This window comes from Artemia sp. Qi Xiang Cuo, chromosome 14 (genome assembly GCF_049724085.1).
Source record: "Artemia sp. Qi Xiang Cuo chromosome 14, ASM4972408v1, whole genome shotgun sequence".
NCBI classification, from domain to species: Eukaryota; Metazoa; Arthropoda; class Branchiopoda; order Anostraca; family Artemiidae; genus Artemia; species Artemia sp. Qi Xiang Cuo.
The window spans coordinates 51,076,974-51,093,192 of NC_142807.1; the positions used below are offsets into that span (position 1 = coordinate 51,076,974).

A 16,219-nucleotide genomic window follows, 5' to 3' on the forward strand; every position below is an offset into this window, starting at 1 on the left:
GAGAAAAACTACGATGTATGTATATATTAATTAAATATTTAATATATAGAGGTGGTTAGGGGTTAGGTTAGGTTTTGTTATGGTTGGTATTTAATATAATGCGTTCTGCGCGGTCTGATTTACATAATTCCTTGTCGTAGTTTCCATAATTTTGTTTCTACAGTATTATATTATCATCATAGATAATTTCGGAGACCACACTGCCTTTCCATGACGATAAATAAAAGTTCAAATAGGGATAAAATCCTTTTAATAGACAGTGATGATAGAAATTCACAAAAATACCAGATATTTCGGTCTACTGATGACGGTCACTGATTTCGGTCTACAGATATTTACTACTGATGACGGTCACTGTATATGTGACCGAAATATCTGGTATTTTTGTGAATTTCTATCATCACTGTCTATTAAAAGGATTTTATCCCTATTTGAACTTTTATTTATTATTATCATCATGTTTGGTATATTTTACTAGGACTAACCTAACTTCACTTTTTAGGTGTGTTTCGTTTAACAGACAAGTACCCAAGTTTTTTAGACTAATCCTTCTATTGAAAAAGTCACGTAAAAATAAAGTAATTCATCCTCATTCTTTAATATGTTAACGCTGGGGCATTTACTCAAAATTGTGATTTTTGACAGTTACAGCTCTTTACTCACAGTTTGTTACAACGATAAGACTGGACAGGTTTAAAATATACGTACCGGTTACTTCTCATGAGATCTAGTTTAAATATCCCAAACCGCTTAGAAGGATCTTGTTCCCCCGTAATATGCTCATAAACTTTGCAGAAATTTTGAAGTTTACTGTTCAATTTTCGATAAACCCTCACTTCTTCTCTGATAGTTTTGGTTAAACTCTTCACAAGTTTCCTGAAAGCATAGAGACATGTTGGTTTGTTTTCTCTGAAAAATTTCTCTGTCAAGTTTGGTTAATGCTAATGAAATAAAATAGGATGAATATTTAATAGTTTAGAAACAAATTTGGGCTATATATTTCCACATGGTTAAAGCCTAAGACCCCCAAAAACAATAGCTTAAATATTGTAAACTCAATAAGCAATCACGCTTTGCAATCCATTTATCTCTTGCAAATACCCGTTTGACGGGTTTCCATTTGTATTTTCTTGCACAGTCCATGGTGCTGTGAGTAGGGAAGCCATAATATCTCCCGGGGGCACCACTGCTGCCATCTATAATTGAGTCTAACGCTGACAGGTTATAATTTATTCAAGGATTATTGATCGAGTCTAATGGGGTCAATGCCCCCTTTTAAAGGTCGATTTATTTGTTGTTTCTAGGTGTAATGACTCCGGGGCGAAGTTTGCACATGCGCATTAACGGGAAAAGATGTATTGATCGACTCGATGGGAACTGAATTTATAAGAAATTGAATTACATAATCGACTAGGGCAAGAGGGTAATTGTATTCCAGATAAATTTATTACATAATCGACTAAGGCAAGAGGGGAGGTAGGTTTTAGAGAAATTAATTACATAATTGACTAGGAAAAGAGGGGAAGTAAATTTCTTGGACATTGATTACATAATCGGCGGGGAATTATTGATTTACAGAAGGGGAAAAGGATCATGTGTCTCTTTCTAAGCCAATCAGGGAGTCGAAAATATTAGCGGGACAGGATTACAGAGAATATAAGGAAAGGATTTTTGCTATAGTTTTTATTAGTGTGTGAACAGAATTCATGCGAGTGAGAACAATTTGACTTTACTCATTAGGATATATTTGTGCTGATGATGAGTGTAATGTTTACCCTATTAGAAGTTGATAGTGGAGTTGGTAGCAATGATACAAGAGCACCAAACATTGCGGTGGAAATCACGAGAGGATCACAGCTTTGACTGGAATGGGATGAAGTATATGCAAGATATGTGGTATCTTTGTGCAACTTTAAAAAAGAAGATTATTTAAGCGTCGCCGAAAAAGTTGATATGGCATATGTGAATAGACTTCAATAGACTCTAACCGTATTAATGAAGCATATCGAAGACAATAAACTGTATCGCTAATTGTACTTGTGTAGTATTATTGTTGTAATTATCCAATAAAATTGTTTCGAAATCGAAAATGCTCCCTTTCTTTTTGTTAGAATGTTAGGCTAACGAATCATGGTCAGTCTAGATTCAGTAGTCAGAGTGATTGGATTGAAAAATGAATAAGTTTGAGAAAGAGAAAATTAGATCGAATCTGGTGTTTATGGAAAAACATTTGATTTCGGATGATAATTTTCTTGACATATCTCTTCAACGCAAGACATTTTCACAGGGGACACTCGAAAATATAATAAAAACTGATTCTCCCCCATTGGACTATTGCATGAAACTTTTTCGACGTGACTTAAATGCTTTTACTCAATTTTTTTATATATTAATTGGAACAAAGCAGAATAATATCGTGGATATACTTTTGAAAACATTGCTATAGATTCACTGTAGATGGCTCTGCCTTCAAAAGAGGTAACGTCAAAGAGTTACTCCTCTCCCCTTACCTCCCCCTTGAATTTATCGAACGAGGATGATCAGTTTCCTTTTAACTGTGAGAGAGTTGACATCGGAAACCGAAAAATGTTCTATACATGTCCACTATGCATGTACACTCTTGGCAGTTGGACACAATGCGAAAATTGTACAATTATTGATGACTATAATGAAAAGTGCAAATTATGTAATCCTTGTAAATTACATAGACATAGATTTTAGTTTATTTCTACGAGATTGGTATCGTCGTGGATTTAAATTATTCTGGAAGGAAGAGTCTGGTCTACGATTCAACTGTTGGGGTAACAAGACAATTTGGTTTCTACGTCATCGTTGTGACGACACTGCCTATTGTGACTATTAACCAAGTGATTTTTATTTGGTAGTTACCGAATGTGATTCACCATTTGAAAACACTGTATGTGATATTGCTTCAAAAAGACAGATTGAAACTCGTGAATTCATAATATGAATGCAAATAGTATCATTGACTATACAAAGAGATATGACAAGAGTGAAGTTACATTATACTGTAGAAAATGTGACCCTGACTTTGAATCCAATCAAGATCAATATACAGTAAATCCAAATGATTTACCGGCATTAGTCGTTCACGACAGTTGCCTATACACCGAAGAAGATGAAATCTAAAGTGAAGATTTAAAGACAGTGTTGTATATAAACATTTTTCTTTACCAGCAAACGAATTTGCACACATTTTTTAAGGACTACACTCTTCGGGCACCGAAATTAGTATTAGACAGGTCTGAGAGAACTTTTTCCACTATAAATTCATTCAGGCGTGGATTTGCAATAGAAATGTCGAGAAAATGCTTGTAAGTATATCTGCAATATCGGAAAACAAAATATAGTAGTGCATGGAAGCCACAGCTTTTAGTCGTCAGATCCTGCACTCTCTTCTGATTTTGATTAATAGTTTTTCCACTGCTCTCAATATAGTTGCTGATGTGTGGAGTATAGAATGTATAGTATAGGCCAAAATGATCAAAAAATTCAATCGTATTCATTAATTGAATGATGCACAACCAATGACCCGTGTGCACAGTCGACGAACTGATATTAACAATAATTAGGGCATTGTTGCCACTTTGCATTTTTCCAAGAAAGTCCGAGGGCAGACAATAGGATTTGTATTTGGACATGTAGGGGTCCATATTAAATACATTGATTATTTGACTGGTGTTCATGGTGCCAAGTCAAGTAGAACACTGCCTTCGGGAGTGATTTCCCAATAGGTTTCATATTGATTTAGCGAGATTAGTGCAATACTCTCAGCTAATGGGTCGGTAAATGTACACTCTAAAGGCACACTCCCCGTACGTAGTATACTCATATCCTGGGTGCCAGACAAATCCAATACAATGATACCATGTGTCTTAGCAAACATTTCTTCGATTATAACATTTTCAAATAGTTGTGACTCATGATCTAGGGTTTGCATGGTCAACTCATAAATTTTCCTATAGGATTTATCAAAAGATAGATTGTAGAGTGCGATTCCATTTACTTGGCAGACAAGAGATGAAAGCCCAAACATTTCAAATTTATTTGGACATCCCGTCCACGAGCCTATTGCACTAGCGCTTCTTACAGATACCAAGGCCAGTTTTGACGGAATTTTGCCATTGATACAGGATGAGTCGGTGAAGGTACGTGACCCCGTGGCAATATGACGTTGATTGGTGATTGTATGAGGAACAAGTAGTTTAATATTATTTCCACTGGCTCTCAGTTTTTCCACTGCCAAAGCAACAGAACTCATAACTTGTTGTTTGCGTACATGAAGTATTGCCGAGGTGAGGGAGAGAGTTACATCAGGATTGGCAGCAAGTTCTTTTCTCAATATGAAATTGGATTGAGCAAGCGTCAATTTTATATCCACTTTAACATCGGGTGGTAGCCATTGGGGTATATTAAATATTTCATGATATATTTTTCCACCTAGATGTAATTCACTAGTTGTAGCATTTTGAAGTGCATCTGTACTATCAGTATTAGTAATATATTCATATCCATTGGAGGTGCCTCTCAATTCCTTGTATGACTTGGGTGTCATCCGCATGAACTGCATATAGCTTGTATAATTTGAGAGATTGTTGCTTGTGCTCACCATTGTGCCATTGATGTAGACACTGATTTGACGAAATAAATTATATAATATACAATTTTCATAGGATATTCCATTAGCAAGAATTGGCAATGTATTATCGGCTTTCCGGACTTTCATTTGTAAATATATAAATGTCGAAGACATGTCCATAAAATAGTCTTCATTGGAATAAATTTGAAAGTGGATATTAACAGAGAGTGGTGGTTGTAGATAAGATTGTTCATAGTATCCATGTTTTACACTCACATCAACATTTTCTGCATTGAATAGATTCAATGAGGAGGTGATTGAAGGTTGGAAATCCTTATGCGGTAGGTAGGACATCTTAGGAAAAGAAGTCTAGTTTTGATCTTACAATTCTCTTCCTGGGGCTTCGTCTTCTACTGTTTACAGTGCGTGTTGGCTTTTTCCTTCTTGTCTTTGACAGGGGCGATGTCTTTCGTTTCTATTCTGAGTAGAGACTGATGAGTGATGCATTGTTTCTCGACCTTTTTAAACCTTTTCCATTTTGTTTTAATTTCTCACCAAGGTTTCGAGCCCTGGACCTAAGATTTTCCAAAGCACTTTTTTTACATCCTTGCCAGAGCTCCAATCGTATAGTGTAGAGGATGCAAAATCTGTCGCAGCCGGTACGATATATTTTCTAGCCAGAGGTAGTGCAGAGCGAAACAGCTTAGCAAACCAACTGCCAAGATCATAGCCAGACATTGATGAGCAACCTTTTTAATAGTCAATGCCATTGCCCTGTTGTCTTGGGCCAAGAGTATTAACATAGCAGTCAATATCAGGACAAATGAATACCACTTTTCTATAAGACGTCTTGTTGTTGTTAAACGATGGGTCAAACGATGGATCACAGCCAAACCTTTTAATATTGCTAGAGGATCACCTAATTCAGTTCTTATTGTTAACCGGCAGAGTTCAAAATAGGAAGTGTTTACGGGGATATACTGAAAATGCTTTATACCGTAATGAGGAATATGTTCTTGATTGGTTTTTAATTGAAGAACTCGTAGGAGGGGAATATTGCTATTGCCAACCCGGGATGTTTCCACAAATGAAGCGTAGAGAAATATACAAGTGTCCGTGGAGAAGGCAGGCAGGTAGTCAGCAAAAATGAAATTAGTGTTTCCGGCAGTTTTACCGTTGATTATATTGAGCTTAAAGCTAAGAACATCTTTTAGATTATCATTGAGAATAACCTTTTCATCAGAAATGGGTGAACTAATGTAGATCTTGCCCTCCTCCTTTGAATAGTTGAAATGTAAATCTCCGTTTTTACGTGTGGAAATTCTTTTATTAATAGAACGACATAAATCATTCATACAAGTGAGTTCTTCATTGGGTGATTTAATATATGGATAACTCATCTAATTGATGTTTTGAATTTGTTATTGATCACCTAAGAGTGGTGGCGAATCGTAGGGTTTAATTTTTATATCATATTTACGATCTTTTCTCAGGATGTCATATGTATTTTTGAGAATACACTCGACAAGAGCCACTTCATAATTTTCATCATCGAATTTGATGGTGGGGGAGAGTTTCGTCCAAAAATCACTTGTTCTATTCAAGTCATTGTAGAGAGGATCAGAAACATTGGACATGAAAGTCACATAAAAATCATTGGGCATTGTCAATATCTTCAACACTGACCCAAGAATCAAAATCAGAGCTGTATCCAAGCCAGCGAACAAGCAACTGTCTCTTGCCCCTACGAGTATGACTCTTTAATATATTTTCAGTTTGATAAATTTCACTAGTGTTTTTAACTTTTTGCAGTTCATATTCATAAAAACCACCGAGAATCTCATCATCTTTGGTGTCTCGCAGTCGATAAGTCGTGGGTGTAGTATCTAGGATTTTGGACACTTTAAAAAGTTCACTGCTCTATAAATAATTCCCCTTTTCAAAAATATTGGTGGTTCTATTAATTCGAAGAGTATCACCAACATTGAATTTCTTCTTTTTCTTCTTCTCATTGCCATTGGAATATTGCTTTAGAAAAGTATCAAATGTATTTTCACTGCAATGAGCTTCCCGAGGGCTTGAGTTGGACAGAGATCGATGGGGTCGTTGGTTATATATTTGCATGATTCTATCTAAATCATGAATAAAAGCAGCAGTATTTTTCAGTATCAAATATCTTGAAATTAATAGATGAATCATTCTTATCAATCATTCAGCCAATGCAGCCTTTATAGGACTGCCACTATGATGAAGTGTTGAATTATACTTCAATAGAACCTTTTGCACAGGGGGATTAACAAATTTGCTACCGCGATCCGACTGAAGTTTTCTAATGCAATTCTGTTCAAGAATACATTCTAAGGCATGAGCAACTTCAACACCTCTCTTTGATCGCAATGGGATGGCATAGGCATAGGGACTAAAGACAATGATTGCCACTAGAATATATTTGTAGGGTGCATTGTGACGCCGTCGAATCGCGTCTAAAGTTAAAAGATCAGTTTGCATTATATGCAGAGGAAAAAAGGCTTTAGTTTGTCGATATTGTTTACCATGAAGCCTGCGATTCCGATGCAGTGTGTAACTCGGTTCATTTTCTATATACTTTTTTGTTTTTTTAATGTGCTGCCATCTATGTTAGAGGCAACTTTAGAAAGCGTTTTGGGGGGAACTTAGACTTCCAGCTTCACCAATATTTTCATAGACATGCTTCAGAACTTCAACCATTTTGAACGCAAACACGTAGTGTAATGTCCACTCCCCTTTGCACACTGGATGAAGAATCAATCCGTCTTCGCTTTTGACTAGCCACCATCGTTGGTGTTATCAAATCATTGCTGCTGCTGCTAGTATTTTCCTATATTGAATCATCTTCTTTTTTAAATGGTGGTGATGGCGCTGTTGTTGGAGGACCATATTCTTTTAGTTTCTTTAGAATTTGCCTATTGTCAATAAGACTTTTGGGGAAGTTTTATGAATTTAGAAAGGTGTATAGATTATTATCAAATGATAAAAGTTCTTTACGATTCGTCACCATATCACAAATTAAATTAACTAGATTATAACTTTTCCCCTGAATTGTAATTCGTTTCCCTTCACTATCAAGTTGAACTTGATGATCACCACCAGTTTCAAACATGAGATATGTTAAAACTCTTTTACTCTGTTCTCGATAGGTCACTGGCAATAGGTTTCCAATTGTTGTCACTATGGAATTCAATTCCTTCTCCTTTGATTGCACTGCTGAATCTTGAGGAGATATTTCCTGTTTAGAAGGATCTGTTACGGCGATGTTGGCGGGTCTCTCACGATAAGGTCTATGTTTGTCCACACGTCGCACTGCATCTTGAAGTAAAACTAGCTTTTTGTCATCAGCAATATTCTCATCATTTATGAATTTGCTTAGATTATCTTCAAAATTTTCCACGGGCGAGAGGACAAGTTCAAATGGCGTCAATTTATAGGGTTTAGCCATTCTCTAGAGAAAACTGTTTACAAGTCCTGCAATTATTGGCAGTGAAAGTGTAAAAATGCTACCGCCCGCTTGAAGGAGACGTTTTCTTTTAAAAAATTTCTCTTATTTTTGCATGCCAAGGCGCGTACAGTTGAACGTTCTTGCTTTGTCTGTGTTCTAACAACTTCCGAAAAGCCCTTATTGACCGCGGTTGCATTTAAACAACTATCAGATATCAGATTAAGGATTTGTTTGTCAACGCCATGTTTGGGTATGGCCGTTCAGAGTGGAGGTTTTGAAGTAACTAAAACGGAAAATAAATGCCGTTGTTTGTGTAGTTTCTTCATTGTCATAATGGCAACCAATAGCGTTTTCTACTGTTCACCGGAAGATATACAGTAATTACTTTGTCGAAAATATCTGTGACTACACGTAGATCCCCAGGTGTGCTCTGATTAAGATCTCGCAAAATGTAGCCTTAGAGCTTATTTGTCGCCTGAGTGTACACTGAGAGCAGAAATTTGGGGGCGCCGGGGTATATTTGCTTATTGAGAGTTATTAGCGAGTTAGAATCACAAACAACTTGGTAGATAATATAGATGGTGCAATTCAAAGCAAGGGTTCACATACATTAGCTCTGATGAAAGAGATTGTGTAAAACTAGGGTTATGAAAACGTGTTCATGATGAGAGCGAACGCTGAACAGCTACTGTGTTTTTTAGGAAAACTTTTCAATTGAATCAACGAAGTCATCAATAATCAGTACTGAGTTCGGTTCAATACTATTTAAACATCATGTCCGCGTATGAATTATATTAGAATAGATGTACCAATAGCCTTTATTCTATCGTAGGATTCTTTCCAAATATTAAAGCAATAATACATTTTCTTCAGTTTTTCCAAAAACATTTTATTACAATTTCAAATTATTTTAGCTAAAAGTGTCGTTTTCCCCGACATTGATGGACCACACAGAAACGATCTGAATGGTGTTTTAAATTGATACATACTGTTTTTGGCAACAGTCGGACTACAACTAACTGTAAACCATACATGTCCAATGAATATGTAATAATTTTCCCATAGATCTATCTAGTACAAGAACAACAAAAACAATATTTCTTTCATTTATTCGACATAAAAACACTTGTTCAACAAGAACAACATTTATTGAACAATAACTCTATTTTTTCAACAAGAACAACACTATTTGTACAATAACATTTATTAACATAAAAACACTTTTCTGCTCAAGAAGAAGAACAACAACATTTATTAACAACAATTTTTTTTCACTTTTCTGTTCAAGAAGAAAAATATTTATAATCTAAAACACCTTTTTGTTCAGCAAGAACAAATACACTATATGCACAACAATAACACTTATTGTCATAAAAAACACCTTTTGTCCAGCAAGAACACTATTTGCACAAACACACACACATTTTTGTAAAACATCACTATTTGTACAACACATAGAAAAAACACGAACACGAACATGAACAATAGCACAGTTGAACACTATGAATTTAATACCCCTTCCCCCGGGAGCCGCGGGCCGAAGGCCAGCCGTGGGTGGTCCCCCCCACCCCCCAGGAGCCGCGGGCTGAAGGCCAACCCCCCAGCCCCCGGGTTTGAAACAGTATACAATAGTCGCCGTCACTGCTGCTGCTACAGGTTGGGTTAGGTCAGGTTGGAGCATTTAATTTATGAAAGCTTTAGGTTTGGGTTAGGGTTGGGTTAATTTATCAGATTAGGTTTGAGTTAGGTTAATCTATCCAGACCAAGTTGATTGCGATAGTCTACACATTCACCCCAGTCTGAAATACGGTGGTGGCCATGGGGGAGTACATTTACACCATTCTTAAGCACAAAGACTTTGTCGGATATACATGGCAAAGCATTCTTTTCCACTCTAACAGTATAATTTTTATACTGTAGAGAGCGAATTGCAAGCCCTTGTGCTCTCGGCACTAGGCTACCCTCTACACATTCTCTGTAGACACTCATGTTGAAATTGTTCTTTACAAAATGTGTAGGCGACCCTTTACACGCCTGCTTTACATCCCTGTTATGAGTTTCAACGCAATAAACTTTAGGACCCGGGAACATCCCCTTGGATATCAAATCACTCCCCGTCTCTGATTTTAACATGAGTAGTTGGTTGGGGGCCTGAAGTTTCACCAACTCGGGGTAGAGGGACGGATTCCAGCTAGTGTAATCCATTCGCGAGCTGATGTGCACCCCATTTTCTAAATCTCCCAATAAATCCCCGATTTTTACTTTTAACAGCAGAGAATCTATATCCCCATAATACACTTGAACCTCCCCCTTCCTTGGCCATTGCACCTTGCACACATTGTAAAAAAACGACAACGTGAGCTTTTTGGAAATTTCAAGTACTGAACTACCTCCTGCTATATTCTCGTTCAGTACCACATTTCTCTTTTTCCTGTGTAGAAGAACCTATGCTCTTGAACGATGTAAAATTGGGGTCTGCAATAATTCGTGCACACTCTTGAGGGTCAGTCACGCCGTCGCAACGAGACCTGTTCCGTACGCTTTCACACATTTTTCCAAAGGCTGAATTTAGAATGAGTTTTTACATTTCCTTCTCTACTTTAGTGTTTGCCCGAGACCGATTATCAACAAAGGTATCGATAAACGTCTTTAAATAAGGTTATTGATTGAATTGCAGGACCCTATGTATTTTGGTGATCTTGAAAACATTGTTCACCATCCAGTGCAAAAGCACATGGTGAACAACGATATTATGTTTAGGGTCCAGATCTGCAATCAGTTTCTTCTTAGAGGGGGTCCAGTGCATCCCTATATCCTCAACCAATGATCGAAGGTAGGGACTCAGTGAGTCCCTGGTCACTGGTCGATTCATAAAGGGGAAAACAAAATCTTTGACTGAATCATGAAGCGCCAATGGAATGTGACCATCAATTTCAAAGAACCTTCCTTGTGGCCCGTTGTCCTCGACAGTGTTAATGTCGGGGAACTCACAAGGATTCTCAAGCCATTTATAGTTCCCACACGGAAAAGAGTAGTGAGACATTGCTGAGGGATATAACGAGTTCATGTCCAAGAAAACTGCATTTGACTTTACACTAGTGTCTCGCCCGCTTGGATCTGTTGTCAAAGGACGATCCCCATGAAAAACATACCCCCCTTTATTGATATTTCTGCAAACATATGTTGATCTAGATCAGTTATTAAGCCTGTTTTTTTCCAACTATTTTTTAAAATCAACTCCATTGCCAAAGTGGCGTGGAAAAACAACAGCCTATATTGGGTCCAAGTTCTGAATAGATTTGGTATGTGTTCTTACAGACAATATCTAAGAGAGATTAAGCGTCGCTGGCCAAGTATAGTCTACAAAAATCCCACCCATTTTTACAATCCCCCTTAGCCCACACATTCTTGGCAAATTCATATTCCTCGGCAGTGCATTCACTGTTGGTGAGTGAATTAAAGAAAGCTTCAATTGGAGGTAGTTTTTCCTCGCTTAAACGAGCGCCAGAACAGAAATAGTCGTATGCATATACACCTTTACAGGTCAATAGGTCATACATCTCACTGTCTGGAAAGTGCTGTTTAAGCAAAGGAAAACTGTCAAAATTCTCGCATTTCTGCACTTGAATCAATTGACTCAATGCCTTCGGCAAAAAACTAAACGAATCTAAGAACCTGATTTTATTCAGTCACGTATGCCCATTATTTACTACCTGTCATTATGACTCAAGAAGCACCATCTTCTCTGCAGATTTGAAGATGATGTTATAGGTTAATGAATTGTTTACCAATGGACCTTCTCCTCCCTCTCTCTCCCGGCGCAATCGTGCCGAAGTCGGCAAAATAAACTTTAAATCATAATTTGTGTTGTGAATGAAAACTGGAATAAAAAACTGTTGGGTTACATTCACATTGCATGATTGATGTGCTAGCTCTCTAAAATTACTACCCCCTGATGACATTTCCTGCCACAAGTGATTGTGGTCTCTGACTTTCCCCTTCAACCCCTCTTTTCCCTCTAGTCCCTTTCCCCTTATCCCCCTCTTCAAACTCCCCCTTAAAAACCCAGCATATTTTTTTATTTTTAATCGCGAGACGATCCTCTGCAGGCAACAAAATTGGATAATGGGTATTTCTGAAACGAGAAATAGCGTCATTTGCAGTGCCAATTACTTTGGTCAGTACCTTGATCATGCACTCAACCTCATCCAACGTTTTGAATGTTTCTAACAACTGCATAGTTTTAGAACTGTTTCTTTGTGCGTGGGCGTAGGAGACTGCAATGGCTCGATGTTCTTTGATTCAATTCGGAAATCGAGGATCGTTCACTTCCACTAGCTTCGCCTCACAATCCAAAGAGATTCTAGTGCTTTGGAGGAGGGTATTTTGGAAATTTTTAAAGCGTAAAATGGCCCTATCACCCCAAACCGTTTCCACTGACTGGTAGCCATGCCGTCTACAATGCTTCATATGATCCCGTAGTTTTAAATCGCTACGAAATCGAGACAGGCATGTCGGACAGTAGAAACATACCCCCGCCCCTTTTTACCCTCCCCCAGAACTCTACTGATGTCTGTAATAGGATTAAAATAGCCTATTGCATTGGGTTCACTAGGTGGTGTGTACAACAACCAAACCCAGTGCTTCACCATTTCAATCGACGGGCCCCTTACTGGAAAACACCACCCCCTTCTTTTTAGAACGAACCCCATCCTCAAATTCAGTTTCATATTGAACCACACTAACGCCAATATTAAAATGAGCATTGACCCTTTCAAAAGTATCAATGGATATGAGTGTTATTGAGCATTTTCCATCTAAAGAAGTGAAATCTAAAGTGAAAAAATCGGACCCCACCTTTCCATGTACAGCCCAATATTCTAAATTTTTTTTTGAAGTGACATGTTCCAAAGGTTGGAAAGCTGATATTAGGAAAGCATATTTGAAAAATTTTTGGCCTGTTTCAAAACAGGTTCGCTGAACGCCTATCCAACCTTCTAAATATGGATTACATTTTAAAACTGTACCCGTGTCCCCATGCCCCCCTCATAAAATAAAATCTTTTTTAAATTTACAAATATTAACGCTTAAATTTCCAACAAATAAAACCACAGACCCACTCCCATTTTCGCTATAATTCTCGAGATGGGTATTAATGTGGTCTATCCAATCCATTTAAACACCCTCAAAATTTTCTAATGTGGATAGACGACCAACATCTCGGTGTGTACATAATGATGATAAACCTCACTTTATCCCTCATTTAAATAAAACACCTTTAAAACAATTGAAACCTTAATTGAATCCCTACCCCCCCCCAAAAACTGAATTTGTTTTTCTAATAGTGCACGAATTCTATCTATATGTCCATATTCATGGACAATTTCTATAGGGACAAATACAAAATTACCCCCCCCCCCCATAAGTGAATTAAAAGGATCACCAAAAATTGCAGTGTAAACAACTATTTTATTTAAAATTGAATTTGACAGTTGTAATTCAGGAAATGTTATAAATTGAGTATTGTCACCCTCCCCCTCCCCGTCTTGTATATTATCACCACCCTTCCCCCACATTGTTCAATAATAGGGCTATGGAAAACCACTTCATTAGTTTGATGTGGAAGTTTTTGATCAGTGGGGGGAGAGTTTCCTGTTAATTCCCGGGTAAAATCCTCTAAAATTTTTAAAGTATTTGGACTCAAGTCCCCCTGCTCAACTGCACTAGGTTCTACATTAAAATAATTAGTTAAAAAATCGTCAATATTATCTGGTATTTCCAGTGAATTACCATTCCATGGTGAATTGTTGGAGAGCTACAGAGGCGCGTCTTCTTATCCAGCCGATGATGATGACGGCGAATATAGTACCAATACAACCTATAAAAGAAAATAGCTTATTTTTAAAGTGTCTAAATCACCCTATTTTTAAAATTAAATTATTATTTAAAACGCGCTTAGTAGCAGTATGCACATAGTAGCATTTGGTTCCCTACTCTATATATATTCTTGAAGTTCCAAGTTAATATAATCTAAAAGATAACATATAAAGTTTTGATCTTTTTCAAACAACCCCTCAAAAAATTTCATATTAATACTCTCTATCTGCTTTGAAAAAAATAGGGGCCTTTACCTGGTAGCCTATCCCTTTCAGACCATATACAACTCTTTCTGATAGAAAATTGTTTTTATAATATTTGTAGAAGCAAGATTAAGCATTCGTTAATAAAGCACTTTATAACGCAAAGATTTTGCTATTTACTATGGGTAATTATGACTGGAATATTTGGCTTCGCTATGAAAATTCAGCTGGCTGAATGTATGCAATAATTGCATGATTCAAAAGGGAGAACGTTATATTTTATCAGGTTGAAAAAATATCTCTGACACGCTTTTACTGTGTTGAAAAATGATGAAAAAAGTTAAAAAAAAGCCTAACTTCTAAGTCCCTTAACACACGGAGAAAACTATAATATTCTAGCGAAAAATAGTATTATCAGTTTCAAATGGCGAGATAAAAGCTCTCTAGCAGTAAACTAGAAATTAGCGAAAATATTATTATGAGGTTGAAAAATAGCAAAGATGTCTGCAGTAGGCCGAGAAAATAAGGCGATAGGAAAGATTAAAAAAGAGCGGTTTCTTTGACAAGCAAAAAAATTACATTATATTTAGGTATCTCTGAGGGGAGGGAGCATTGAAATTTAAAACAAGGGGTGGGGGGTGATTAATATTATAGCGGAAATAACATTTTAATGTCTTCGACAAGCTTGTATTATGTTGAAAAATAGTTTTGTTTAGATATTTCTATAACCTGGTTCTGAATATTAGAAAAAAGTGAAAAGACAAAAGTAAAGAGTAAAAGGCTCTCTAACCACTAAAAAAAAGCTTATTTGATTGAAAAAAATTTACTCGCGTCTTCAAATGGATCAACCACTTGACAGAAAGCTGGAGGCTCGGACATTACACGATAGGGAGCCATTGGTCAGTCTATGACTTGCCTGGAGGGGCAACCCTTCTATCTTGCATGGAAGGCTCAGCACTTGACGGAGATAGTTGAGGAGAGTGCACTGACACTTGACAGGGAGCTGATAGCTCAGATATTACATGAGAAGGAGCCGATGTTTGGTCTACGGCTTGTCTAGAAGATCCAGGCATTGCAGCTTGCACGGAGAGCCCTGCTGTATGACTGGAGCTCAAATGGATCATATCATGTCCATCACGATCTTTCGCAGCCGGGCCAGCGATATACCGGGCTCGTGCAGCCGAGGCTGTAACTTGAAGAGGCAGCATTGAGGCTCGATGAAGAGGGGCTTTCATAGAAGTGGTGTCGATGTCAATGTACAGCGGGGTTCTCCATCCTTGTGGCCTATTGTTTTTTCGGTTTTTGACCAGACTGCATAGGGGCTGGCACTGATGGGGCTGCCTCACCCTCTCTTGCTTTCTTTGATGAAGGGCGCATTCTTCATAATTGTCCTTACAAAGAAGAAAAAATTTAATATGGAATAATGATCCCCTTTTTACAGAAGAAAAATTTGTACCCCCGCCCCTAACCAGAATTTTGTCTAGAAAGCATTTATCTCCCTTTTCAGTAAAGCGAAAAGTGAAAATGAGCGAGAAATATACTTGGCTTAGAAAACAAACGTTTTTATTACACAACTTGTGAAAAAAATAAAACTTGACAATCAGTAGTCTGTAGCCTTAGGGTAGAAATCAATGTTTCTATTTTTACCATTTAGAAAAAAATTTAAATGTTCCAGTCTATAGGCTTTAAAATAGATAAAAAAAAGCTCGATAGCACATACCTTATAGGCCTAAAATATGCGATCATAGGTAAAAATGCCCTTGTGCATCAAATTTAAAAAAACATAGTTTTCACACCCCCTCCTGGGAATATAAAAGAAACTTTATCGAAAAAAAGCTAAAAAAAAGGAATACATGCCTAGAGACGCAAAGCATATATTTACACATTATTCCTCTATGATCTAAGGTTTATATAATTTAAAAGGGCCTGTGCTTCAGTACATCTTCTCATTGTAGCTATGTATCTTTTTCTTAACCCCCCCCTCTTACTTTTCACGCGAAGAAACAGTTTGTTTTCACCTTACAACGAAGGTGTTTGAAGCAAGGCATTGCCCCTTCCCCACCT

General features: G+C 37.3%; 1 protein-coding gene across 4 annotated transcripts in view; it reads right to left on the reverse strand.

Moving 5' to 3' along the window:
• Positions 1-16,219, reverse strand: part of LOC148944584 (galactose-3-O-sulfotransferase 3-like) — a 178,909-nt gene that overhangs the window by 66,664 nt on the left and 96,026 nt on the right. For all 4 annotated transcript variants that reach the window (XM_089100748.1, XM_089100751.1, XM_089100749.1 and 1 more), the window contains one exon: positions 709-876. In XM_089100748.1, coding sequence (XP_088956874.1) covers positions 709-876 — 168 coding nt within the window. The remainder of the gene's footprint in view (positions 1-708; positions 877-16,219) is intronic.